This window comes from Zingiber officinale, chromosome 3A (assembly GCF_018446385.1).
Source record: "Zingiber officinale cultivar Zhangliang chromosome 3A, Zo_v1.1, whole genome shotgun sequence".
Taxonomy (NCBI): Eukaryota; Viridiplantae; Streptophyta; class Magnoliopsida; order Zingiberales; family Zingiberaceae; genus Zingiber; species Zingiber officinale.
Window position 1 is genome coordinate 36,501,647 of NC_055990.1, and position 24,965 is coordinate 36,526,611.

General features: G+C 39.5%; 1 protein-coding gene across 1 annotated transcript; it reads right to left on the reverse strand.

Annotated features, from left to right (window-relative positions):
* Nucleotides 1–286: 286 nt before the first annotated feature.
* On the reverse strand, nt 287–24,721 carry LOC122053667 (hydroxycinnamoyltransferase-like). The gene is made up of 3 exons (XM_042615667.1): nt 24,689–24,721; nt 24,017–24,440; nt 287–1,324 (listed from the first exon to the last, which is right to left on the reverse strand). Exons 2-3 carry the CDS (start codon nt 24,425–24,427, stop codon nt 437–439), a joined length of 1,299 nt encoding a protein of 432 aa, XP_042471601.1. The 5' UTR covers nt 24,428–24,440; nt 24,689–24,721; the 3' UTR covers nt 287–436.
* Nucleotides 24,722–24,965: the final 244 nt, after the last annotated feature.

The following is a 24,965-nucleotide window of genomic DNA, read 5'->3' on the forward strand; positions in this document are numbered from 1 at the left end:
TTTATTTATAAATTTTATGATGATTTAATATGATTCATATTAATATTAATTTAGATTGATCATTTAAATTAATCAACTCATAATTAGCATTATTATAAAACCTGAGGCATCATTATTTAACAATTATATATATATATATATATATATACAATGCAAAGTCTGAGACGACAGATAAAAATGTATTCCTCTGTAATCTCATAGCATGCATGCGCCATTGCATTAAACACGTTAAAAATAAGTTGGCCAAGCCCAAAGAAGCATTGCATTAACACGTACGTAATATTATAACACATACTCCGAATTAATGTTTGCGTGGGTGGGTACATATCGGAAATTTAAATAATTGATTCGATATTAAACATGACAATTTCAAATCATAACTAGGATGACACAGATGGATGATCTTAAATTCAAGCACAACAATCTCAAAGTACTCTTAGATATCATAGACGAGCTTCTGGAACTTCAACATGTGATCAGGCTGCAAGGAGATGGCCACCGAGAGGCCACCATCCCCGGCAGCGCTTGGCAAGACGAACGCAAGACCCTCGTAGCCGATGCGGGCTGGACCCATGAAAATTGGCCGGCCCCACCCGAAGTCTGCGTCGTGGATTGGCAGACGCGCCCAGCTGGTGAGGCCGAGAGTTGGGCATCTGTATGTGTGAGCGCCCCTAACCAGAGCCTCCAGATTTGGCTGCATCTCCAGGTAGTCCAATGCCGACTGCAAGTAGCTTGCGTCCATCCTCACCAAAGCCTCCTGGATCGTCTTGGCCGCCGGGGAAGGACCGCCCTCCGGAGAGGTCACCTCCCCTGCTTCTGCAATGGGCGTGGTTGTGAAGACTACGTTCCCGAAGTAGCCTTGCGGGAGTGGCGGCTGCACTCGCTGCCGACCGTCGGTCGCAATGTACATCTTGGTCATCTGGTCGGGCGGGAGGTCGCGCGCTATGCACGCGCACCGCCACACGTGGGCCGCGAGGAGGACGTACGTGCTGTAGCTGCCGCCCGGGGGAGATTTGGCTTTGAGGAGGTTAAGCTGCTCCCGGGTGAGCTTGAAGATGCGGACGGCAGCGGCGGGGACTGGGATTTGGGCAGCAGTGGTGTTCTTCATGGAAGGAGGGGGCTGGTACTCGATGTGAGGAAAAGAGGGGTTAGGTGGGTCGCGAGCGCGGAGGAGGGTTCGGTCGATGACTGGCTGAACGGAGATGCCAAGGCCGCGGGCGACGTCGGACCAGGAGTTTATCAAGTGAAGGCCTGAGACGCCGTCGACGACGTGATGCTGCGTGCCGACGCCCAAGGCTGCACCACCGCATTTGAAGTGCGTGACCTGTGCATGCATCCATTAATTATATCAAATCCACCCCAAATTGAATTCAATCGAAAATGATTCTATATTTTCAATGATTCATTGGTGCGATCGTAAATGGAGTTTTCCAAATAACAAAAGTTCGATTTCCACGTATCAAATCAAATAAATATCTAGGCGCTCGAATGGTATTGGATCGCCCTCTTGATCCATTTGTTGAATTTATCCGATGATAGTTGATAAACTTTTGTGGGAACTGAATTAATAATGAAACATAAAAATACAAGGCTTTAAAAAATAATAAATTAGAGAAAAATTCTCAATCACAATGTTAACTTTGTATATAATTCTCATGTCCAAAAAACTTTGTTTCCACTCCCTGCATATAAAATATTATTTGTTTCAACTCCCTCATACAAATATTGTTACCTAAATTGCCCTTTAGATTTTTTAGGTACAAAAAGTTCAAAATCGAGTAAAAAAGTCCAAAAACGAGTATAATTTTTCTTAGAGTCAGCACTTTATATTAAAATCGAGTATATTTTCTATCAAAATTGTCCCTCTTATTTTTTAGGTATAAAAAGTCTAAAAACAAGTATAATTTCTGTTAAATTCATCACTTTACACTAGAATCCAGCACTCTATACTAGGATCGAGTATATTTTCTATCGAAATTAATCCTCATATTTTTTGATACAAATAGTCTAAAAATGAGTATAATTCCTATTAAATTCAGCATATTAAACTAAAATCGAGTATATTTTGAGGTGAAAAAAGAATCGTACTCAATTTGATAGAAAATATACTAGATTCTAAATTAATATACTCAAATCAAGAGGATTTATACTTATTTTTAGACTTTTTGTACCTAAAAATATCATGACCAATTAGATAAATATATTTAACTGGGGAGTGAAAATAAAGATTTTCATATAAAAATTTATTTATCAATAGAGGCTGTATGTAAAATTATCCTTAAAAAAAACTTGGACAAACGGTTGCGTGCCTTTTACAAAGGGAACAAGGGGTCATGTCATATTTGGTTGGTGACCACACTTTTACGGCAAATAAAAAAAATATAAAAATTTATTTTTTATACCACATTAGGAAATTTCATATTGTTACAATATATATATTTAAATTTCACAAAAATTATATTTTGAAATATTGACATAGTCTTTTTTAAAAAGAAATTCACCCATAAATTTGAGTGTATATAGTTCCTGGAATAATTTGCTGTGTCTATAAATTTTAAATAATTCGCTTACCAATTAGGTATTCTCTATAATTTTTAAATATAAGATATTCTCTTATATATAATATTTATTTATTATTTATAGAAATTTCTAAAAATCTTATTTATAAAGTTTGGATAATTGAACAAATAGGATTGTTTACTAATTCATGAAACATTTGCAGAAATTATTTTAAGCTATGTGTATTAAGGTTTACAAAGAATATAAAAATAAATACCGAACATGTAGAATTAAATTTTATTTTAAACTAATTATTACAAAATATTATTCGAATCATTATCGAATATAATTAAAAATATTTTATGATTTATACCATAAACTAAGTGATACTAAAAAGATGATTAAAAATTAACTTAAGTGGTACGAGAATATTCAGAACATTTAAAAGTAATTTTAATTTTTAAGCGAATGCTACCTTTATCAGCTTATTAGAACTAACTAGTTAGTTAATTAATTAATTATGAATGGAGTTAAATTACTAATTTAATTTTAGATGAGCATTAATTACTGTTATGAAGATGGATAACCCGGCCCATGAAGTGGCTTATTTGTTGACAGTAAGAAGAGCTCAGGAGGGAGTTTGATATTGCAAGTGAGCCTACTACGTCAAAGAGGATAAGGGAAGTGGAAAACATCATTAGACAGGCCAAGAAGGAGTCCTCAACGTAGTCACTCCAACGCTCAAGCCAAGGCTCAATAGTGATGATACAAGAATAATGATGGAAAACAATGAGAAGCGATGGGAGAGCTAATCTGTGTGGGAAGACAAGACCCCCAATATATATAGTATTATCTCTTTTGGCACAAATAACGAGGCATATTACTAAAATAAGTTCAACCATATTAATAATATGTTATTTTTTCCTAATTGTACTAACTAATTTTACGCATAAACGATGGAAACTTCCCCTGTATGGGTTGCATAGAGTCTTTTCCAATGATTTCCTAACAACGGTTATACATAACATTAAAAAAATTATTGGACCGATGCATTATTGATCATTATTCTATAATGATGGGCCTCTCAACCCTGATAATGCTTTTGCAATGGTCATAATGATATTCGACCGACCTCTGTCCTAAGAGGGTTTGATCTGATATGCATGGGGGCGCTGAGTATTTATGCGGTTGAGTTAAACTTTGCCGATTCAATCCTTCTTTCTAGCTATGAAGTCTGATTGGATCATGAGGAGAGAAGCCAAGTATATCAGACCGATGAGCCTGCCGATAGAGCTAGTTGACTCGAAACCCTATAAGTGTTCGACCAAGTTTCTGAGAATCAAGCCCTTACTCCTCTAAGAGCTAGCCTGGGGCTAGGTAGCTCAAGTTAACCCCCTTGGGACTCCAATCGTCGTATCCCTCGGAACTTTGACCGTCACGTCCTTTGGAATTTTGACACTTACATTGAGGGTCTCATACTATTCATTGTATCAATTACATTTATCAAGATTGCTCGTCATTGCATTGTTAATAATTGAAAGTTAATTATTTAAAATAATTTTAAAAATAAATTATTAATTTATTTATATACTTTTGCACCCATACAACAAAAATATTTTCCTCCAATATTCTTTTTATGGTTCAATATATTATATATTATGAGAACTACTCTATATTATAAATCAAAAGCATCTCAACAATTTTTTTTTTAAGGCTCTACAGTATTAAATCACATATTTTTATGCCACTTCATTAATTAATGTTGCATCAAATGGATATTCTCAATTTGGAAAGAAAAAAATTAATTTTAAAATTTCACTATTTTTTATTCAACTAGTTGGTTTCACAAATTTCTCTAAATCTTTACATTAGAGTGACCTAAGATATATTATTATTTTTAATTATTTTTATTTAAATACGTATGATCCTGTCTGAAAGCTAGAGAGATAGCGCACTGATAACGATGGTCGAATGGTTGACTGGAACAAGACTTTTTCCTTCTTAGAGAGGCCTCGTGATCTTGCACACACTCTAATGATCCAATAGAAAGTTAGTGACCAAAATTTAGGGAAGGGGTTCCTTGCAAGGCCCTCCGACGTTCAAATTAGTATGACCCCAGATGAAAAATAACAGAGAAAGGTGTTCGCACAAGAATAAGGTGCAGATGATGTAAATTATGTACCTTTCCAACAGAGAGGATCCCCTTTATATATCATCTTTCCTAACCTCCGTGATCATGAGGTGACATCTTGTGTCGGAGTTTGTTAGTTTGTTAAGTGATGAAAAGCGTACCACTTGTGTGACAATTGTCCAAGGAATATTTTATCTACCCATAGATGTACTTCTTTTGTTGTTTATGACTTAGACCTTTGATGAAGCCGTTAAATGAATATGTTGTCATAAATGGTCAACTAATAGGAAACAAGATAACCTCTGAAGGAGGCCCCAAAGGAATATTCCCCAACAATTTTGACAGGTTGTTAAATATTGTCTATTATTCCTGCGGAATATATCTTGGCGAGCTAACAAGGTCGACCGTCCTTATGCTTGTCCTTGCATTAAACTGCTTTGTTATGTATTGAATGCTATCATAAATTCGGTCAGAGATTCATATGATACATTAAGCATGCTGGAAATCCGTTCAACCATCTGAAAAACTGTGTACTAAAGATGTTGGATATTGGGTCTTAAAATGCCCAATACAGTTTTGCAGGGAAAAATCGAGGTGCTATTAATCAATGGAAGTCAGAATTGACTTATAAATCGAAATCTACATTTCGTGTATATGAATCTAGACTATTAATTTGCTCAAAACCAATTATAGGTGAATAAAAAATTAATTGTTTAAAGTTAAACCCAAAATAGCGTTAAGGAAATAGATGGGGAGCAGTCCTACATCTGAAAAATTCTAAGAGTGATTGCTTCCTTATAAGTATTGCTGTGTTAATGGAGTTAACACAAAAAGCACAGGTGCCCTCTTCCTATAGGCAAGCAGGTGCTCACACCTAGGAGCCCGTCAATCACGAAGAGTCGCAATCTGACCATTGGCGACTAGACCTGATCTGAAGCGTCAAATTGAATGAGTTAATCTAGCGACTGAGATTAAAAGACGATCTGAAGGGTTACAACCCTTTAGATCTGAAGGCTCAGATCAAGGGCTATCCGAAAGGATACAACCCTCTAGATTAAATGACTCAGATGAATCTTCACCAAAAGGTACCTCACCTCTTCTTCTGTATAAATAGAACCCTCCAGATGTTGGAAAAATACATAGAAAAATAGTATAAGAGAAAAGCAAATCAATTCATTCATCCCATCTTCTGCATTCAGAGTCCAAAAAGCCTATGAGAAGGTTCGTTGATCTCGAAATTTGAAGTGCTGCTATTTCGAGATAACGTCGTTGTATCTTGGGAAATGAATTGTTGCTATCCGTAAGCACCTGTAGAGGAGCAATATAGTTTTACGGAGATAGTGTTGAACACTAGCCTCGACGATATCCAATATCAGTTTGCATCCTCCCAGCAGCAATCCCCGACAGTGCCGATAGTCGTAAAGCGACTACAAGCACAAGCTTGTTCAAGAACTAACAATCGTAAAATGATATTGTACAAACTGACGGCTGGATCAACGACGGTTTGACTGCCATTCCACACGGAGAAAAGCTGGAGAAGTTCAAAGAAACTGACTAAACGATGGCAACAAAAGATGTTGTTCTACCTGACAATGCTAAACCTCGTACGATTTTTGCATAAAGACCCGCCAATTGCTACGGAATGTAAGTCTGATAGTAAAGTTGCATGTGATACGTGGTCACACGAAGATTTTATGTGTCATAACTACGTTCTCAACGCATTGGACAACACGTTGTATAATGTATATTGTTAGATGGAAACGACAAAATCTCTGTGAGAATCACTTGAAAAGAAATATAAAATCGAAAACGTCGGATTGAAGAAATTCATCGTCGGACGATTTCTGGATTTCAAGATGGATTCCAAGAGTGTGACTTCTCAAGTCCAAGACTTGCAACTGATACTGCATGATCTGGATGTTGAAGGCATGAAGCTGAACAAGTCATTTAAAGTAGCCTCGGTAATCGAGAAACTCCCTCGGTCGTGGAAGGATTTCAAAAATTACCTGAAGCGCAATCAAAAGGAGATGGGACTTGAAGACCTAATCCTGAGGCTATGAATTGAGGAAGATAGTCGAAAGTTATCTGACTCCAGAGGAACGAAGCGAGTAGTCGACGAGATGTCTAACCTGGCTGAGCCAAACACCAAAAAGCTGAAGCAATCCAAAAAGAAGGCTCAAAGCAAGAAATTCAAGGGCACATGGTATAATTACGGAAAGCCAGGACACATGCCCAAAGATTGCAGACGCCTGAAGAAGCCAACCAAGAGTCAGAAGGATGCTATAAACCAGGTTGCAACTTCTGATGATATGGAATTGGATCTCACTGTAGTCATGTTTGAAGCCAACACGGTAATGGACAAAAGTTCTGTTATGTCTTTCTTTTAAGAAGTAAAGACAAAGTCTTAGAAGCTTTCAGAACCTATAAAACAGAAGTTGAGAATTAACTTGATAAAAAACTAAAATAATTTGTAGCGATAAAGGTGGAGAATATGATGCACCGTTTGATGAATTTTGCTCAGAATTTGGCATTATCCATTAGAAAACAACACCTTACTCGCCTCAATTGAATGGTATTGCTGAACGTAAAAATTAGACACTAAAGGAAATTATGAATGCCTTGTTGATAAATTCAGGCTTATCCCAGAACTTGTGGGGGGAAGCTATATTATCGGCAAATCACATTCTCAACAAAATCCCTCACAAGAAAAATGATAAAACACCATATAAACTATAGAAAGGTTGTGAGCCATCATATAAATACCTGAAAGTGTGGGGGTGCTTAGCAAAGGTCGAAGTACCCAAGCTAAAGCAAGTAAAGATTGGACCTAAAACGTTCGATGCAATATTTGTTGGATATGCTCATAACAGTAGTGCATATCATTTCATAGTTCACAAGTCAGATATTTCTGATATTCATATGGGAACAACCATAGAATCTCGGAATATGATATTCTTTGAAAACATATTCCTGAATAAGAAGGGAATCATTCAAAGTGATAATAATGGAAGTTCTAATGAAAATGCTATTTCCGAACTTAGTTGTCATAAAAGGACTATTGACAATCAAAGCGAAGAACCACGTCGGAGCAAACGGGCTAGATTTGAGAAATCGTTCAAGCCAGACTTTATGACTTTTATGTTGGAAATGGATCCAAGGACATTAAGAGAAGCTCTCTCTAGTCCTGACGCCCCATTGTTGAAAAAAGCTATCAATAATGAAATCGAGTCCATCATGAATAACCATACTTGGGAATTAGTGGACATTCCTTCTGGCATTGAACTATTAGGTTGTAAGTGGATACTAAAATGCAAGTATAAAGCTGATGGATAGATTGACAAGTGTAAGGCTAGACTTGTAGCCAAAGGATACAAGCAAAAGGAATGTCTTGATTACTTCGATACCTACTCACCGATGATAAGGATTATGCCCATACGAGTGTAGATAGTCATTGCAGCACTGTTTAACCTTGAAATACACCAAATGGATATTAAGACTACGTTCTTAAATGGTGAGTTGGAAGAAGAAATCTATATGGAGCAACCCGATGGGTTCATAGCTCCAGGAAAAGAGAAAAAGGTGTGTCGACTTGTTAAGTCGTTGTACGGACTTAAACAAGCGCCTAAATAATGGCATGAAAAATTTGACAAAATAATGCTGTCAAACGAATTCAAAATAAATGAATGTGATAAATGTATTTATGTCAAATACACACCTGAAGGTCATGTAATCGTTTGTCTATATGTAGACGACATGCTTATAACGGACAGCAATCATGAGTACAAAGAAAATATTGATCAAGAATTTTGATATGAAAGATATGAATCTAGTAGATGTTATATTGGGAATTAAAATTCTCAGGATATCTGATTGGATAGTTTTGACACAATCCCATTATGTAGATAGAGCTGTCAATTTGGGTTGGGCCCGTCGGGTTGACCCACCCTGCCAAACAATTTAAGCGGGTTGGGTTGGAATTTTATCAACCCAAGTCCTTCGTGGGCCGACCCACCTAGGCCCGCGACCCGCGCGGGTCGGCCCGCTCGGGCTTGGGTTGGCCCGCGGGTTGAAAAAGACATGTAAGCTAAGTTTTAGGCCAATTTATTATCTTTCTTTGTTATAATTTTGAAATAAAAATAATACTTTTCATCCAACATAAGTACTCGTTTATGTTCATTTATATTTAAAATACATGTTTATGTATACATTTAATTGTAGAAAACTTTTTCGAAGTAAAATGTTGAAGATATGAAATATTTTTTAATTTTTTTAAAAATTTTTGATGGGCCCGTGGGTTGGCCCGCCAAACCCGCAACCCACCTTAGAATGGGTTGGGTTGGAAATTTCCCAACCCGCCAAGTTGGCGGGTTGACCCGCCCCGCCCCGCCAAATGGTTAGCCCGCCACTAGCCGACCCGCCCCGCCACGGGTTGGCCCGTCTGACAGCTCTATATGTAGAGTCAATGTTGAAAAGGTTCGATGCGTACGATCTCTCTATAGTAAAAACACCTATATATCTAAGTCAACACTTAGCAAAAAATCATGGTGAGCCCATATCACAATTGGAATGTTCTCGGTTAATAGACAGCTTGATGTATCTCGCAAACTGCACACACCCAGATGTTGCTTGTGTGATAAACAAGCTGAGTCATTTTACAAGTAATCCAAACGACATCCATTGGAAAGCACTGATGCGAGTTCTTTGATATTTGAAATATACTATGAACTATGGATTACATTACAGAGCGTATCCCGCTGTCTTAGAGGGATATTGTGATGCTAATTGGATATCAGATATAAAAGATTCCAAATCCACTAGTGAGTATGTATTCACAATTCGTGGAGGAGTGGTATCTTAGAAATCCACAAAATAGACATGCATTGCTCAATCAACTATGGAATCCAAGTTTATAGCACAAGACAAAGCAGCAGAAGAAGCTGAATGGCTGAGAAATTTCTTGGAAGATATTCCGAGCTGAACGAAACTTATGCCCGCCGTACTTATACACTGTGATAGTCAATCGACGATTGAAAGGGCACAGAGTAGTATGTATAATGGTAAGTCACGACATATACGTCGTAGACACAATACTATTAGGCAGTCGATCTCGAACGGAATGATTCCAATCAACTATGTCAAGTCAAAAGATAATTTGGCAGACTCTTTTACGAAGGGGCTAAGTCGAGATCAAGTATATTGCTCATCGAGAGGAATGAGATTAAAAATTTACAACTAAAATGACTGTAGTGATAACCCAACCTTGTTGACTGGAGATCCCAAAATCTTGGTTCAATGGGACAACGAAGTTACAGAAGTTGTGTTATAGCACATGAGATATATTATCTCTATCCCAATCCTAGGATGAACTTGTGTTATCCTACCACATGTAGTGAGGTTAAGCGCATGCTTTTAATGACTTCTATACCTTTATAAGGTGAAGTATGGTAGGAAACTCTTGATAAAAGTGTCACCTATGTGAGTGTGAAGACAAGTCACTTCAATAAAACACTATGAATCCAAGATGGTGTCCATGGCCAAAATGAAACTAACCATGAGAATCAAAAGTAGGTGAGATAAGTCTCTGTATGGGTGCTATTGTCTGAGTATACACAATCAGCTGAGCAGTTCAAAATATCACGTTCACTGCGTAACCTAGTATGCCTAATAGCATTCCACTACTAAAAGTTCAAAGCCACAAACTACCTCTCTTGATACATTGACTTATCGACTGGACTCTTGTAAAGTGTTAGCATGCATACATGCATTAATTTCCATTCATATGAGGGGATTGTTGGATATTGGGTCTTAAAACACCTAATACGATTGTTGCATACATGCGTAAATGAATCTAGACTATTAATTTGCTCAAAACCGATTACGGGTAAATGAGAAATTAATTATTTAAAGTTAAGCCTAAAATAGCGTTAAGGAAGTAAATGGGAAATAGTCCTACATCTGAAAATTCCAAGAGTGATTGCTTCCTTATAAGTACTATTGTGTTAATGGAGTTAACACAAAAAGCACTGGTGCTCTCTTCCCATGGGCGAGCAGGTGCTCGCACCTGATAGCCCATCGCCCGTACACGCGTACGTGCGTAATGGGTGCTTTGTTGGCCCATTTAGAGTCACAATTTGACCATTGGCGACCAGACCTGACCTGAAGCATCAGATTGAATGAGTTAATCTGGCAGCAGAGATTAAAAGAAGATCTGAAGGGTTACGACCCTTCATATCTGAAGGCTCATATCAAGGGCTATCTGAAAGGATACAACCCTCTAGATTAAACGACTCAGATGAATCCTCACCAAAAGTTACCTCACCTCTTCTTCTGTATAAATAAAACCCTCCAGATGTTGGAAAAACACATAAAAAAATAGTATAAGAGAAAAATAAATCAATTCATTAATCCCATCTTCTGCATTCGGAGTCCAAAAAGCCTATGAGAAGGTTCGTCGGTCTCTAAATTTGAAGTGCTGTTATTTCGAGATAACGTCGTTGTATCTTGGGAAATGAATTATTGATATCTGTAAGCATCTGTAGCAGAGTAATATCGTTTTATAGAGATAGTATTGAACACTAGCCTCGACTATATCCAATATCAATTTACATCCTCCCGGCGACAATCCTCGGCAGTGCCGACAGTTGTAAAGCGACTACAAGCACGAGCTCGTTCAAGAACTAACAAAAGATTCATTTAGAAGTAAATATTTAACTAAGTTTCTTAATTTCGACCGACTTTATGGCCAACCATGCATGAACAGCTTTATGAAGTTAAATACCTCAAGTGTAAAATACCAAAAAATGATGAATAATAATGAGGGAATTTTTCGGAGCTCGTATGGACGAGTTAACGGGGATGAAAATGGGGCCCGGAAAAGCCTGTTTAGGCTACTCTGTTTTAATAAGGAAAAGTTTTATTTCCTTTTTCCTTTTTCCTTTTTCTTTTATTTTCTTTATTTTCTCTCTTCCTCGCTATTTCTTCCTCCCCACACGCCCGACAACCATCAGCCCTAACCTCCTTCCCCGAGCGGTTTCCTCCCCCTCTCGCGACAAAACCCCTCATGTCTTCCTCGACGACCGCAGCCATGCCCTAATCGGTCGAGCCTTTTCTCCTCCGCCCTAGTTCTTTGGCCGATTCCTCCTCCTCTCTGGGCTCGCGACACCGCCGGCCTCCCTTCTGTGCTTGTGCCCTAGCGAGCCCGACGCCACTTCCTCGCCACTGCCACTCCTCTTCCCTCAAGTGCCGGTGATGATCTGCCACCGCTGACTTACATCGCCAGCGACGCCGAGCAACCCTACACAGCGCCGCTGCCGCACGGAGGTGCCGCTGGCATCCCCTGTGCCCTAGCACCCGCAAACGACCGCTCCCTCTGCTGCGATTTGGCAGCACCACTGACACCCCAATTTCCTCTTCCTCCTTGTTCTTCTCGACACCGATCAACTCTCGAGAGTAGGCAACCGGTCTCTTCTTCGTTACTGCCGGTCTCCCTTCTGTTGGAACCCCAAGGTTGTTTTGGTGTGATCAACAAGTTAAGTTATGTCCTGCGTTGTTTTAACCTTGTGTCAAAGTGTGCAGGAGCTTAGGAGCACAGGTACTCGAGCAGAAGACGTAGCTAGCGAGAAGGACGGCATGCGGTGCGTCCGAGGGACGAGGTGCTGCGGAAGAGTACCCCGGTGGACGAGAAGGAAGCGTGCGGTGGTTCCGAGGGACAAAAGCCAGAGCGGAAGATTGCTTGGGGAGCAAGAGACGCAGCTAGCGAGAAGGTTGGGACGCAGTGCGACCGAGGGACGAAGACTGCGGATGAGTACCCTGGTGGACGAGAAGGAAACACGCGGCGAATCCGAGGGAAGAGAAGCCGGAGCGGAAGGCTGCTCGAGAAGACCGGAAGTTGGGTTCGGGTGAGCCCTATTCCGGATGATAGAGATCACCCAAGCTAGCGGATCCGGAGCGAACAAGACCCGGACCGAGACGAGCTGAACCGGAGACGAAAAAGTCAACTGTGTTGACTTCAGGGCTTAGGGCGCCCTGAGCAGTCCGGGGCGCCCGGAGCAGCCCAGGGCGCTCGGAACCCTCCAGGGTGCCCTTAACAGTGAATTTGACCAGATCGAGTTTTGACTCGATCTGAACGTTGGGGGATAAGTTTTATCCCCCCAGGGCGCCCGGAACCCTTCCAGGCACCCCGACCAAGACTATAAATATAGCCTTGGTCCAGAAGCTTTAAAACGAACTCACTGATTGTAAATCCAGTGCTTGCACGCTCTCTTTTAGTCTAAGCTTCTATTTTCTGCACTACATTGCTGTACGAGGCTTCTCCACCTGAAGGAGATTGTTATTGAGCTTAATCTTCCTTGGATTAACAACCACATCGGTTGTAACCAAGTAAATACTTTTGCCTCGCATTTTCTTTATGCTTTTTATTTACTGCTTAGTTTATTTATGCAAGTGTTAGTTTAAAGAGTTCGAGGAGGGTTTGTCTTTTTTTTTTTTTTTTATGTTTGCAGGATATTCAATCCCCTCCTAGCCGGCCTAACGGTCCTGCAAGTGGTATCAGAGCCGAGACGCCTCAGAAGGACTAACCGCCGTCTGAAGCAACAAAATAATTGCCGGACCTAGCGACTACCCACCTGCATTCGAGGGGGAGTTTTCCATCTGGAAATAAAAAATGGAGGTATACCTTAACTCAGATTCTGGTATTTCTTTAATTTTAAAATCTGGTTATGAAGAACCGAAGGACACGAACGGAGAAAGACTCGATCTATGCCTCTGGAACAAAAAGCAACGTGACGAGTCAATGGCAAACTGTCGAGCAGAGTTTCACATTTTAACCGCAATACCAAACGAAGACTTTGATAGAGTTGGCGAATACAACAGCGCAAAAGAACTTTGGGAAAAGTTCTTAAAAATCTACGAAGAATCGATTGAAGCCGTCCCCTCAATAGATATCGAGCCGTCATCAGAAGAATCCGAGACGGAAGAAGTTACCGAGACAGCCCCAACAACCGAAGTACATCTCGAGATCGATGAAGGGAGAGAATCTTTGGAAGAAATTAAATCAGCAGGGGAAGAACCAACGACCAACGAGGTAAGTAAGGTATGGTCTCTACCTTCTGAACAACCGGTTAATTCAATAGAAAAACTGCTTGAAGATTTTTGCGAATTAAAAATTAAATTACCGAAAAAGTTTTTTGAATTAGAAAATCAATTGTCAAATTTGTCTTGCAAATTAGAAATATCATCAAAAGAAATTTGCAAATTTAAAAATATTTTGACAAAAGAATTATGCAAATTAGAAGAATTTTTCGAATTACAAATTGCTCTCTCAAAAGAATTTTGCGATTTAGAAATTGAGTCACCGAAAAGGTGTTTCGGATTAAGAAATCTATTTTAATAAAATCCTGTAAATTAGAATTTTTGTTGTTAAAAAATTCTTGCAAGTTACAAAATATTCTTCCGAATGAATTTTGCACATTGCCGAAAGAATTTTTTATATTGTCGAAAAATTTTATCAAGTTAGAATCTATGCTATTTGAATATCTTTGTGAAGTTAAAATTCAAAAAATAATAGAAATTAACATGATACAAGTTATTGCATGTTTAATATTTGTGGCTTTAAATTTGAAAAAGTGTAATTTGAGAAGTTATGAAAAATTAAAATGGAAATTTAAAACTTGTTGATATAAGTATCAGCATAAAATAAATAAATAAATGCATAGAAATTTTTTTTAATGCTATCAATTTTTTTAAAATTTTCTTGCATAAATTTTTAAAAAAATTTTGGGCTTAGAATGATTTTTTGGTGAAAATTATTGCAAAATTTTCAAAGTTCTCGAAATTGCATAAATTAAAATGATTTTTTAATTTAGAGATGTTTTTTCTAAGTCTTTAACCCTTAGATTGTTTTTCTTGAAAACCCCATTTTTATTGTGATCAAAGGGGGAGAAGGGAAAGTATAAGTCTAGGGGGAGGTAGAATATTGAAAATTGAAAATTAAAATTTGGAATGTTTGAAATTTAATTCTTTCTATCATGTTGCATATTATTGCAATAAATTGTTTTATTCTATATCTATTTTTAACCCTAGCTTAACTTGGGTTGATCACACCAAAAAGGGGGAGATTGTTGGAACCCCAAGGTTGTTTTGGTGTGATCAACAAGTTAAGTTAGGTCCTGCATTATTTTAACCTTGTGTCTAAGTGTGCAGGAGCTTAGGAGCACAGGTACTCGAGCAGAAGACGCAGCTAGCGAGAAGGACGGCACGCGGTGCGTTCGAGGGACGAGGTGCTGCGGAAGAGTACCCCGGTGGACGAGAAGGAAGCATGCGGTGGTTCCGAGGGACGAAAGCCAGAGCGGAAGATTGCTCGGGGAGCAAGAGACGCAGCTAACGAGAAGGTCGGCACGCGTTGCGACCGAGGGACGAAGACTGCGGATGAGTACCCTAGTGGACGAGAAGGAAACACGTGATGATTCCGAGGGACGAGAAGCCGGAGCGGAAGGCTGCTCGAGAAGACCGGAAGTTGGGTTCGGGTGAGCCATATTCCGGATGACAGAGATCACCCAAGCTAGCGGATCCGGAGCGAACAAGACCCGGACCGAGACGAACTGAACCGGAGACGAAAAAGTCAACTGTGTTGACTTCAGGGCTCAGGGCGCCCTGAGCAGTCCGGGGCGCCCGGAGCAGCCCAGGGCTCCCGGAACCCTCCAGGGCGCCCTGAACAGTGAATTTGACCAGATCGAGTTTTGACTCGATCTGAAAGTTGGGGGATAAGTTTTATCCCCCCCCCAGGGCGCCCGGAACCCTTCTAGGCGCCCCGACCAAGACTATAAATATAGCCTTGGTCCAGAAGCTTTAAAATGAACTCACTGATTGTAAATCCAGTGCTTGCACGCTCTCTTTTAGTCTAAGCTTCTGTTTTCTGCACTACATTGCTGTACGAGGCTTCTCCGCCTGAAGGAGATTGTTATTGAGCTTAATCTTCCTTGGATTAACAACCACATCGGTTGTAACCAAGTAAATACTTTTGCCTCGCTTTTTCTTTATGTTTTTTATTTACTGCTTAGTTTATTTATGCAAGTGTTAGTTTAAAGAGTTCGAGGAGGGTTTGTCTTTTTTTTTTTATGTTTGCAGGATATCCAATCCCCTCCTAGCCGACCCAACGGTCCTGCACCTTCTTCCCTCTGTGACTCTGTCGACCACTGGATTGGGTGACACCAGTCGGTCTTCTCCCATTGCTGCTCCCTCTGCCTTGTTCATCACCGGTGCAGCAACTAGGTTTCATCAGAGAGGAAACCTTGAGTCAGATTTGAGGTAAGTGTTATACCCTCACTGGTAAAGTGGGTACTTGATTGTTGTTGTGGTGTTCTTGGTCCAGCTCACCTTGTTCCAGCATCATCAGGGGGGCTGTGAATTGAAGGAAGGATTATAACGAACTTTTGTGTGCTGTGGATTAACAGGAGAGGTTCCGGATTTAGGGTAAGGAGTTGTTTGTTTCTTGCTGTAGCTTAAGTCCAAATTTAGTTAGTTAGTTTTGGATTTTTAATCTAAGGGTTGATTAGGGATTAGAAAACTAACCCTAATTAACTGTTGGATTTGATTTAGGTAGGTTGAGGATTATGGTTTAGGGTTTTGCCCTAAATAGTTCTTAGGAATTTTATTTAGCTATTTATGTAAATTGTAGCTAAATAAAGTATATCTATATTGGTGACACAGGACTTTGACGCGAGACGATTATCTCGACGTCGGATTTGGACCGATTGGACCTTTCTATATTGGAGGCGGGTACTTTTGACTTTATGTCTTTGATATGCATAGTAGTGAATTTAACAAATAGCAACAATTATGTTTCTTATTTGTTTCGGTTAGTCACTACCCGATACCTGTTACATGTTTGGTTGATTGCTTGTTTTGCATCTCATGTTATTATTTACCTGATTATACATGCTTAGGGGTAGTGATATAAGCATGCTTCACCATGTTCAGGACCTAGGTGTGATACTTTATCTGATCTGTGTACCTTGATATGATTTGTTGATTATGGTGCACATTATATATGTATATAGATTTGGTTCAGTATATTACCATGCTTAGTGTCATGCACCATTCGCATGATTGCATGCTGTGTGATAGATTGCTCCATTATTGTCGAGCACATCGCCAGTTTCATCACTGTTCGGTGCTCCGTTATGACGCTCATGGGTAGCGTGACGCAGCGTGGTAGCACGTCAGTTTGCTCGTTCGGTGCTCCGTTGGTCCGCTCATGGGTAGTGTGATTGCAGCGTGGTAGCACGTCGAGATCCCTCCCCGTCATCGTGTACTGGGAGATGAGAGCATTGCGCCCCCCCATTTATGATTTGGGGTAGGAGTATGTGTGTACTCCGACAGCATCCCGTCCACTCGGTCACTCATCAGGAGTAGTGACGTCAGAGTGCACGGTTGTCACAGCCCTACCCACTCGGTTCCACCATTGTGTGTGAGATGGCTGACTGGCGTCAGGGGTGACCATGACTGCATTGACATCATACGCATTGATGCATTTATTTCTTGTGATTGTGTTTGCTGCATTTATTTGCTGCATATTGGTTGGATGTCCATGCTTGACATGCATATATGATTTCTATACCTCTTGGACTGTTTATCCTTGTACCAGGTCCTGGTTAGTACAGTATTCTCCTATTTATTTCAGATTGCATTTTCCTTTATTACGTCAGGAGACTGTACGCATGATTAGTGCTAGACGTTACTTCCTTACTATGTATATCAGTTGTTACCCGCTGAGCGTTGGACTCACCCCCGCCTCCGTTATTATTTTCAGGTTGATGCTGTCAGAAGAGAGTTCCAGTTGCTAGTCCCCTGCAGACCACGAGGATATTGTTGGTCTTTTGGTTTTCTTATTTAGATTATGCTAAACTTGTTCTATTTGATGGTTATTTCAGATTGCATTTTCCTTTATTACGTCAGGAGACTGTACGCATGATTAGTGCTAGACGTTACTTCCTTACTATGTATATCAGTTGTTACCCGCTGAGCGTTGGACTCACCCCCGCCTCCGTTATTATTTTCAGGTTGATGCTATCAGAAGAGAGTTCCAGTTGCTAGTCCCCTGTAGACCACGAGGATATTGTTGGTCTTTTGGTTTTCTTATTTAGATTATGCTAAACTTGTTCTATTTGATGGTATGGACATTATATGGATTTTGTGATGTCGATGGATTTGGTTTTGGATTTGCTTTTACTATATGCCTGCCTAGATGGCAGAAGAGGTAAGTTGGTTTTATCATCGGATTTGAGCTTTACGAGTGTAGTGAAGTAGGAATATGTTTTGAGCTTTATGGGTGTAGTTGAGTAGGGTTGTTTTCGAGTCATCGTACTACTGTTCAGTTTGATGATTATTAAATTGCATGGTTGTGTCAGCCAGAGGCTGAAATTTATATAAACTGCGTGGTTGTCTGTGTTGTTGTCTATTTATTATTGTTGTTATTCCAGCCGCATGTGGCTGAGGTATATGGTGATGTAGAAAGTTTCAGATTGTTCGTCGTACAGGGGAGATGCTGCCGAAATTTCTTCGGACAGGGACTCCTCCGGGGCATGACATCAAGTCTAACCGGTCCTTCATCTATCCGGGCGCATATGGACAGATTTATAAGGTAAGTGCTTTAGGCCCAGCCAGTCTTTCATCCGGCTGGGCACACATAGAGATTTATGAGGCTAAGTGTTTTAAGCCCGACCAGTCTTTCATCCGGCTGAGCACATATGGAGATTTATAAGGCTAAGTGCTTTAGGCCCGGCTGGTCTTTCATCCAATCGGGCGCATATAGAGATTTATGAAGCTAAGTACTTTAGGTCCTACCGGTCTTTCATCTGGCTGGATACACATAGAGATTTATGAGGCTAAGTGCTTTAGTTCCGGTCAGTCTTTCATCTGGCTGAGTTTACATAGAGATTTATGATGCTAAGTGCTTTAGGCTTGGCTGGTCTATCATCTGGCTGAGCGCACATAAAGATTTATGATGCTAAGTGTTTTAAGCCCGACCAGTCTTTCATTCAGCCGAGCGCACATAGAGATCTATGATGCTAAGTGATTTAGGCTTGGCCGGTCTTTTATCCGGCCGGATACACATAGAAATTTATGAAGCCCAGGACCTTAAGGTTAATCGGCCTTTATTCTAGCCAGTCGGCCTTCTCTTGCATGACTTGTAATCCAATCGAGCTAGACCCAAGAGCCTTGATACCAGGTGAAGATGAGGATTACGCTTCTATCCTGACTTTAGCTGCCACGTCATCTTAACTTTAACTACCATATCATTTTCTGGGAAAAAATCCTAAAATATACCAATTATGTAAAATGTGGAGAATAATGTGTTTATTTTTAGAGAAGCTACCTTTGTGTACGTTTCGCATTTGCAAAATGAGAAACTTAATAAAGTTTCACATTCTTCAAATGTAAAACTAGATGGAAATGGCAGACGTACCAAAAAAGTTTTTTTTTTAAAATTTTTTTTACAGCTTTCGCATTTCTTAAATGCGGAAGCTATAACTTTATTAATTTGGTTATTTATATAATTTTCATGAGAGATCAAACCACGCCGGAGCGCCTAAACCCTAAACCGCCACCGCCTCCTTCTTCTTCTTCTTCTTCTTCTCGTGATGCTCACCCACCCCACGAGCTGTCCGATCAGGCCATGCCGAAGCACCTAAACCTTAAACCGTCGCCTTCTTCTTCTTCTTCTTCTTCTTGTTCTTGCGATCTCATGGTTGCTTGCCATGAGCTGTCCGATCAGGCCACGCCAGAGCGCCTCATTGCGAAGGATTAGAAGGCAAGTTCGACTCATTGCGAAGTATTAGAATGTAAGGCCCAACTGTAAATATAAAGACCTGATTCTCGTCGAATTCACCGTCATTGAACTATACTCCAGCTTAGCAACAATGAGTTTTATGGCTTAAAAAATCTTTCTTTGTTTTTAAATAATAGTTCATAAGGTAATATACTGATGTATTGAATATACCATGTAATTAGGGTTGTTTGACTTATTAGTATGACTTTAGAACACCCAATATTGTGAGCTTGTTTTGGGGAGCTAAGATTGAATATGAGAATGGTTCAATTAAGCATGGTCAGTCTATCTCTAACGCTACCATAGTGAACATAAATTAAGTTACGACGAGTTGGTAGATGAGATTTGTCAACAAGTTGGTGTAGATAGAAAACATTTTAAGATGAATATCATCTTGGATTATGAACAAATTGGGAAATCTAGATCCACCCTTATTATGAATGATAATTCGTTACGAATTTTATTCCATTTGGCCTAGACAGTTACAGATTTTTGGGCTAACATCTATGTTGAGATGGAAGAAATTCAGCAAAGTTTGATCTAACAGGAAGCATTATTGCCAACCAAACACATGCACGAGCACGATTGCGCTTCTTAATAACTTTATGGGATTAATGTCTCATGTTGGATCTTCTAATGGATCTGTTGAACTGAATTATGTGCTAAGTTTGATATTTGAACCTATTATTCAGATGACTATATGTGAAGACATCAATATGGGTCCTCCATTACCATCTCAAGATTTTGTTGAGCTTCCTCATATAGAATCTATTGGGGTTGCAAGGTTGCAAACATAGTTCCACATTGAAAACACACGGGAAAGATCATGGGTTTATAAGAGAAAGATATCTCCATTGGTATGAAGCCTTTTGGGTAGAGCCTAAGAGTAAAACCATGAGGGCTTAGGCCCAAAGTGGACAATATCATACCATTGTGAAGATATCTAAATTTTTTTTATCCTTCAATTGGTATCAGAGCCTAGACTGCCAGAAGGACTAACCGCCGACTGTGCACAAGAGCCATGGTCCAATCGAACAATGTAGGTGAAATATTGACCTCGAACAAAGAAGTGGGGGCTCCCGTGTCCGGATCAAGAGAACCAGATACTAGGCAGGAAGTCTTAGTTGCGGCTAGGAAAGGAAGTCCTAGTAGATCGGGTGGATCGAGGGGCAGGAAAGTCCTAGTAGGTCGGGTAGACCGAGGGGCAGGAAGTCCTAGTGAGTCGATGATCGGACGTTAGGGAGCATGTGGTCCTTTGTTTGAGGGGGGGGGGATTATTGGGGTTGTAAGGTTGCAAACATAGTCCCACATTGAAAACACATGAGAAAGATCATGATTTATAAGAGAAAGATATCTCTATTGGTATGAGACTTTTTGGATAGAACCCAAAAGTAAAACCATGAGGGTTTAGACCCAAAATGGACAATAAGGGTGATGCATTTCATGAATGATATAGGGGAGACACCGCTAGACTTCTTGCAGTCTCAGAAATACACAGGACTTGAAATGAGTCTAATCCGAGATCTCTAGGTCCATCAGTGAGTTTTGACCAAAATCCACTGATGGACCTAGACATGTTCGATTCGACCTATTTCAGGTCCTATGGATTTCTGAGACTGCAACGAGTTATGATGCTATCTATTGCTTAATTTGGCTTCTCAGCGGTGTTAAAATATTTTTAGAAGAATCATCTAAAATAAATTCTCTTTTTTTCTTTGTTTTTTTTCTCAAATATGTTATAGAAGATCAGATCCAATGATCCACATTGGATCTGATATAGGGAGATATCAAACCCAATAATAAAAAAAAATATAGAAAAAATAGACCTGATCAGTATTACTTAAATTGTTTATCTGGTAGAGAAGAGTTTGGTGCCCATTACCGAGCAGTGTGCTTGGGCTTTGGGAAATGTTATCGGTGCACGTTTAATGATGTCTAATAAAGGTTCCACTGTAAGGACAACTACATGGGCAATTATCGAATCTCCTTAAGGCATGCATTCTTTAGTTTTATCAAGTTGACATGTTTCTTTATGAAATGTTTCATTAACAGTTATAGATAATATAATATATATTTATATAAATATATATGCCTGAGTGAATTTTAGCAAATTTAGTGTCCTATAGTTCTGTAGAAGAGATGATTCTTGCTTTTCATAAAATCTAGCAGTCTCTTGTGACTATCGATTAAAAATTTACTCTCAAATTCCCTTATAGGATTTAGCAAGAACTAAAAATTTGTGTGTTCCTGGTGAGTGTCAGTTTCATTTACAGGTGTTATTTATATGTTCATTCGTATTTCAATATAATCTCAAGGTGGTTCTGTACTATGAATTTTTGTTCATTCATTAGCCATTGTATTTTTTAAGGTAATTGATGCAATTGTGCAGCACTTGAGGAAAGAGTAAGTTATTGCTTGGCTTTTCATGATTTCCTTATTTTTAGGTTTGATCGAATTTTGATAAACTTCTCTAGAAGTTCTATTGATTGATGTTTGGAATAAAATTAACCAGCATTGTTGACTGATTCTTTATTTTTGTTAAACTATAAATCTATAGATTGGATCCTTTCCTAATAGCTTAAACTCTATTATTTTTTTCCTATTTATTGGGCCTGATATCTCCCCATATCATGCCCATGTCAGGCCTACCACTTTGGGCCTGATATGGGGAGATTCAGGCCCAACGTGGGCCTGATCTTCCATTACAGGTTTGAGAAAAATAAGAAAAGAAGAAAAAACTAGATAATTTATTTTTTTAAAAAAACTTTTGAACCATTACTAGGAATGATGAAAATAGTAATAGGTCAAATTGGACATTTCTAGCTCCATTAATGGGTTTTGACATACCGAAACCCACTGATGGACCTAGATAGGTTTGATTGGACCCTTTTCAGATCTTGTAGATTTCTGAGACCACAATGAGTCAAAAGGTACTATCTATTGCTTGTTTTGGCTTCTTGGAAGGAGTTACATATTGATGGACTAATCGGCCAAAAAATTTCAACGTGGGCCTGATATAATTCCATATCAGGTCTAACGTGGGCATGAAAAGAGATTTTTTAGCTGATTCTTCTAAAAATATTTTAACACCATTAAAAAAATCCAAATAAGCAATGGGTAATACTATTTGACTTCTTGCAACCTCAGAAATTCATAGAACCTGAAATGGATCTAATCGGACCTATGTAGATCCATCAGTGAGTTTCAGTCAAAATCCACTTATGGACCTAGACATGTCCAATTGAATCTTTTCAGGTCCTATGAATTTCTTAGGCTGTAAGGAGTCAAATGGTGCTATCCGTTGCTTATTTTGGCTTCTCAGGGGTGTTTTAGAAGAATCGGCTTCTCATAAGACATTTTAAGTTTAGTTATCATGAGGAAAGAGAAAATAGGAAAGGAAAGAGAAACAATGTTGCATGCATAAAAGGAAAGAGAAGAGAGAGAAATGACAAAAAAAAATAAAAAATAGTCAAATTTGTCGAGAGGGTAGAATGGGAAGAGTATTGTAATAAGGTGCTCCCTTTGGTAAATATCAAAGTAGCGTACGTCTTTTGGTAAATTTAAAAAATCTAAGTACGTCTTTTCGTAAATGGCCGCTAATTTTATTATGGATTTGCTAGAAATAAAGATGATGTTGGAAGTGGAATATGGTGGTGTTTTATGTGATAAATTTGATGAGACTTTCTTGATGTTTCCATATTTTGGTTGATATTGTTGGAGATATTAATGGTTTGGGTTGGTGGTTTATGGTCTTTTTTTTTTGTTGCTGATATCAGGATATTTTTGTGTGTAGAACTGGATGCTATTTGGCTTTTGGTGGATTCTTGTTTGTGTTATCTGATCTTGGTGATGTGGAGATTTTATAGTATATCTATTTTGTGGTATATGGAATTCTTTATGGTGCTTTGCTTGATTTAGTTCAGATTTCAGGTTCTAAGGGAGTTCAGATTTCAGGTTCTAAGGAATATCCATTTGATATAAAACTTCATAATTTTTCTATTTTACAAGAGGCTGATGACTTGGTGATATTGTTTGGTTGACGAATATGGATTCTTTGTCAGCTCGTGGAAAAAAGAGATGGAATTTTCTTTATCAAGAAGAGGTTTTTTTATATGAGTTTTTTTTTATTTGGAGAATTTATTGATTATTTTGGGGTTAGTAGTGTACAAGGAAGTATTTTTCTTGTTAAAAAGTTTGTAAATATTTTCTTGTTTTGAGTGTTTGGAATATAAGTATGGTGAGAAGTTGACTTATTTTGAATATTCACATAAATCTTTGTAAGCTATAGTAAGAGGTTAGGTTTGGTTCTCCTCATATTACGGTTCTTGTAAATGCTAAAGAGTTTCACATTTATCAAATGCGAAAGTAGTAAAACAAAAAAAAATTCTTAACTAATTAGGTTTCGCTTCAAAAATAACCGTATTATTCTCCGCATTTTAAATAATATGTATATTTTAGGAATTTAGGGTTTACGTCCACTCATTCCCACCACCTGTTTCAACGTCTTTCTTAAATTTGCCGTAAACTGAAAAAAATCAACAAATGCGGTAAGTACGTACCTGGAGGAGCAACAGCGGGAAGGCGGAGATGCCGTCGGTGTAATCTGCATTTGGCTTCGGGACGAGCTGCTCCAGCTCCCCGGTGGGTGCGAAGTCGTCGTCCACCGTCGCCTCCGCATCCGCCTCCACAAACAGCGCCCCCTCGCCGTTGCAGTCGATGACGATCCGACCATCCTCGCCACGCGCCAGCCGCCCGGCCATGGGATAGAAGGGCACCAGCACTCGGGCCAGTGCGTCGCGCAGCACCGCCGCGTCAAAGAAGTTGGCAGACCCTCCCGGCCGGTAGAAGTAGACGCTCAGCGTGTGGTGATGCGGCGTCACCAGATCCAGGTTGGAGAGCCACAGCCGTCGATGCGGCGTCGCTTCTGCCGGCCTCACCATCGTCGACCGCCGGACGTTGATCACGGCCATGGCTAGCTCTCCACTGCAAATTAATTAATGACAACGTGCATGGGTCAGCCGTGATCACCGCCAAAAACAAATAATGTTAAGATTCTCGATTCCAATCCAAGAATCAGAGTCGTGAAAATTCCAAATTACGTTAAGCTATACCGGAAAACAGAAACATGAGGTAGAACTCCGCAAGGCAAACAGTATATGATCAAATTTCCACAAATCAATTAGCACAGGAAACTCTAAACTGAAGGATAAAAGGCGAATAAAGAGCCGTACCCTTCAAAGCCGGAGCCGGTCACAAGAGCTCGGCCAAGCAACGTGGGCTTCAGTGCGCGTCTCAAATAGCCAAAACATATTATTGGAGCTTTAAAGTGCGCCGGGGGCGGTTGGTGCGTGGAAGCGGCATGTTGCATCGACATTTAAGACGCGACTTGAATGAGTGAATTTAAGTGAATTTAAGTGATCTTAAGTGAATTTAGAAATGAAGAAATGAGTAATCCCATTATTTAGTTAATGTGAATAAAATTAAATTTTTTTAAAAATTTTCATCATA

Coding starts and splice junctions, on each gene's coding strand:
- LOC122053667 (XM_042615667.1), bottom strand. CDS start 24,427: ATGGCCGTGATCAACGTCCGGCGGTCGACGATGGTGAGGCCGGCAGAA. Junction 1,325..24,016: donor TCCCGCTGTTGCTCCTCCAG/GTACGTACTTAC, acceptor ATGCATGCACAG/GTCACGCACTTCAAATGCGG.